Genomic DNA, 3,456 nt, shown 5'->3' with positions numbered 1-3,456 from the left:
GCTTTACTTTTACAATACAAAATTGTTGTTATTCTTTTGAGTTAAAAATCATAGTGTTGCATGAACCTTAGAAGTGGTAAGATAGCCAACAATTCGTAACCTATAACCAAAAGAAAGAACACAAAAAAGATGGTTAATTCAACTAGTCAAGGGGAACAATTTCCTCCCCAGGGAACAGGCACAATCGGAACAAGTTCAATTGGTGCATCCACTGAGATCCCTAGTACAGAGGCCATACAAACATTTAGATCCATGTCCTTAAATAATTCGACAACAATGCCTATTATGTCTAGCGTAGCAGACGTTTCTGCAAGTTCAATCCCTCGCCCATTTTCGACAATTGCCGGAAACCAACCAACACCTACTACCCCTAGGCCACCGGGATTTGAGAATTTTAGGCCTGGGAGAGAATACCCATATGGAATGTCATCTACTTCCATGGCAGGACTTCAAAATAATACCTCCATATATACTCAACCCCAAAATACGGTTATTTCGCCAATTCAAAATTTTGGTTCTGGCATGAACCATATAGGTCGAAATACCCAATCACAAGGAGTATCCACCATATTACCTACCCTTACAACGAATAACCAGGCAGCCTTTAGACAACAAATGAATGCTAGTAACCATGATATGGTAGGAGTTCTTGCCAGAGAAATGAATACCATTTTTTCTCCCCTAATACAGAATGTAAATAGGACTAACAATGATAATGCCCAAACATACCAACAACTGTCAGCGCAGATGGGACGCATAGCAGATTTCCTAGGCGCCCCTCAGTCCTCTGTTCAACGCAGACTAAACCAAGTTATAATCCAGGAAGAAGAACCAACTATAAATCAGGTTCGACCACTTAGACAAGCGCCTGACGAAAGGGTCATGGGGGCAAGATTAGAACAACAGTCAGTTCGACAGGAAGTCCCTGAAGAACAACCTAGGAGAGTAATGATGGTTAACAGAGACCAGGATGTAGACGAAGTAATTCATAGGGTTAGGCAAGAAACATGAGGGAAAACGACTTAACTACTATGATAGATGATAGAGAGAACCGTGGCCCAGAATGGTCTGAATACAGGACTTCGACGGCCAAATTATACCTCTCCTTTATCAGAATACGCCCTACAAACTGAATTACCAAGGGGTTGTAAAATCCCTAAGTTCACCAAATTCTCAGGGGACACTAGTGAACCCCCTATAGAACACATAGTCAGATACATGACTGAGGCAGGGGATTTGGAGAACAGTGAGAACCTAAGAATGAAATATTTCCCCAGTTCTTTAACGAAGAATGCCTTCACGTGGTTTACAACTTTGCCACCAAATTCCATAGATACTTGGCCTCATTTGGAGAGATTATTTCATGAACAATTCTACATGGGCCAAACTAAGATAAGTCTTAAGGAATTAGCCAGTATTAAAAGAAAATTCACTGAACCTATAGATGATTATCTGAATAGGTTCCGTTTGTTGAAATCTAGATGCTTTACAGTAGTACCTGAACATGAATTGGTCGAAATGGCCGCTAGAGGGTTAGACTATTCCATTAGGAAAAAGTTAGATACCCAATATCTAAAAGATATGGCCCAATTAGCAGACAGGGTTCGACAGGTCGAACGTTTAAAAGTTGAAAAGGCCAGAGCAAATAAGAATTATAAGAAAGAAAGGGTAACTTATGTTGAAGTTGAAGATGAGGAGTCTGAAATTTCTAATGACCCTTACGGTCTCGAGGAATTCGAAGTAGATTTGGCCGAATTAAAAGAAGCACCACCTTATGCTTGTAAATTACTTACACCTTCGAATGGCAGGAACTCTGTCGAAACTGAAAAGAATCATAGATTCCCCAAAAAGACTTACACATTTGATGTTACCAAATGTGATGAAATCTTCGATTTATTAGTAAAAGATGGCCAAATGATAGTGCCTCCGAATACCAAAATTCCTCCGTTAGAACAACGGAAGAAAAGAGGCTTCTGTAAATATCATAATTTCTTAGGCCATAAAACCTCACAATGCTTTCTTTTCAAGGATCTTATTCAGAATGCAATTAAGGATGGCCGCCTCAAGTTTGCTGACAGGGGGAGAAACCAGATGAAGGTTGACGCTGACCCCCTCAACATTGTTGACACAAATTATGCTGAACCTGTCGAAATCAACATGATTGACATAGGGGAAGTGGAGGCTGTGAAGGAAACAGGAACTGAAGGCTATGCGCTAGATGGAAAGCAGGTTACTGATGGCCTAAATAATGATGTTCCCTTTGGAATTTCTGTCAAAGGTGAACAGATTGTTGTGTCGAAACAAAGGCCACTGAAGGTCTAAATGGGAAAGCAATTGAGGGCCTAAGGAAGAAATTTGAGGAAATTTCAATCGCTGATGGTGTCAATCTAGGTGTCAACATGGTGGATCTGAACTAACCTCTCCCCCCCCCCCCCCCAGAGATGGAGGAAGTGGAAAGGTGTCTGAAGATAGAGCAAGAGGGAAGGCAGTTTGGCTATCCCAAAGCCAATGAGAGCCTACGTGAATACCTTTGGAGGTGTCACAAAAGAAATTCTGACACGTTGTTATGCCCAAGGTGTAGCATCATGACATGTCGAAGGGTGGTTGAGGACTATGAAAGATGGCAACAAACTAAGACTGAGAGAAATTGGAGAAAGGAAAGCCAGCTACTAAAGGTTTATCCCAAGCCTGGAGAAAGCCTTATTGGTTTTATTGTGCATTGCTACAAGTACGAAACAGAATCCTTGATGTGTCCCAGATGTGGGGCAGTTTACAACAGGGAATTGGCTGAAGCGTTCGAGAGAATTCCGTCTAACCAAGGTTGGGATGGACACGGAGGTAACCCGAATATGTACATATTCAACAAGAGGGGAGTTCCTAGGAGACAAGACAACCCTCACCCAAGGGCGAAAAGAGTTATGTTTAAGCTTCCGGCAGAAGTCCCTGAGGACAACTGAACTCAGGCGGGGTCGAAGAGGGGGAAGTGGAAAAGTTTTGAGGATGGAGGAAGAACCTCTTGGGCTTATAGAAAACAGTTCCAGGCATCTAAGAGAGAGGCTATCAGACTGGAGAACTACAAAGGAAAGAATCCCATGTCAAGGTCCCAGTGGAGAAGACATCAGAGGTTGAGGAAGGCTGAAAGAGAGATGACTTCGAGAGAGATTGGAGAATCCAGCAACATCAAGGTTCCCCAAAATGTCACAAATTCGACCAAACCACCTGTAGGAAGGAAGTTGTTTCCAGATGAAAACAAAAATCATAAAGTTCAGAAGGAACAAATAAGAGAGGAAGAAATGCTCACTGACGACTTTGAGTCCGACAGAGTGTCATCTGTTAATATGAATTGCAATATGGTATCAGTTCTGCCATACGAATATAATCAGGAGACGGAGATTAAAGACAATGAGGAAGCAGATGTTGGGGAGATGGCGAAGCATAAACCTGTGTGTTACTATG

General features: G+C 42.0%; 1 protein-coding gene across 1 annotated transcript; it reads left to right on the top strand.

Annotated features, from left to right (window-relative positions):
• Nucleotides 1–1,038: 1,038 nt before the first annotated feature.
• Nucleotides 1,039–2,322, top strand: LOC127107558 (uncharacterized). The gene has a single exon (XM_051044851.1). It carries the CDS (start codon nucleotides 1,039–1,041, stop codon nucleotides 2,320–2,322), a length of 1,284 nt encoding a protein of 427 aa, XP_050900808.1.
• The last annotated feature ends 1,134 nt before the right edge of the window (nucleotides 2,323–3,456 follow it).

Source organism: Lathyrus oleraceus, chromosome 1 (genome assembly GCF_024323335.1).
Source record: "Lathyrus oleraceus cultivar Zhongwan6 chromosome 1, CAAS_Psat_ZW6_1.0, whole genome shotgun sequence".
Lineage (NCBI taxonomy): Eukaryota > Viridiplantae > Streptophyta > Magnoliopsida > Fabales > Fabaceae > Lathyrus > Lathyrus oleraceus.
Note: the sequence above shows the minus strand (reverse complement) of the source record. Positions and strands in the feature narration are given on the sequence as shown.

Bases quoted from the DNA above. Each gene is read 5' to 3' on its own strand.
- LOC127107558 (XM_051044851.1), top strand. From the start codon at position 1,039: ATGATAGAGAGAACCGTGGCCCAGAATGGTCTGAATACAGGACTTCGA.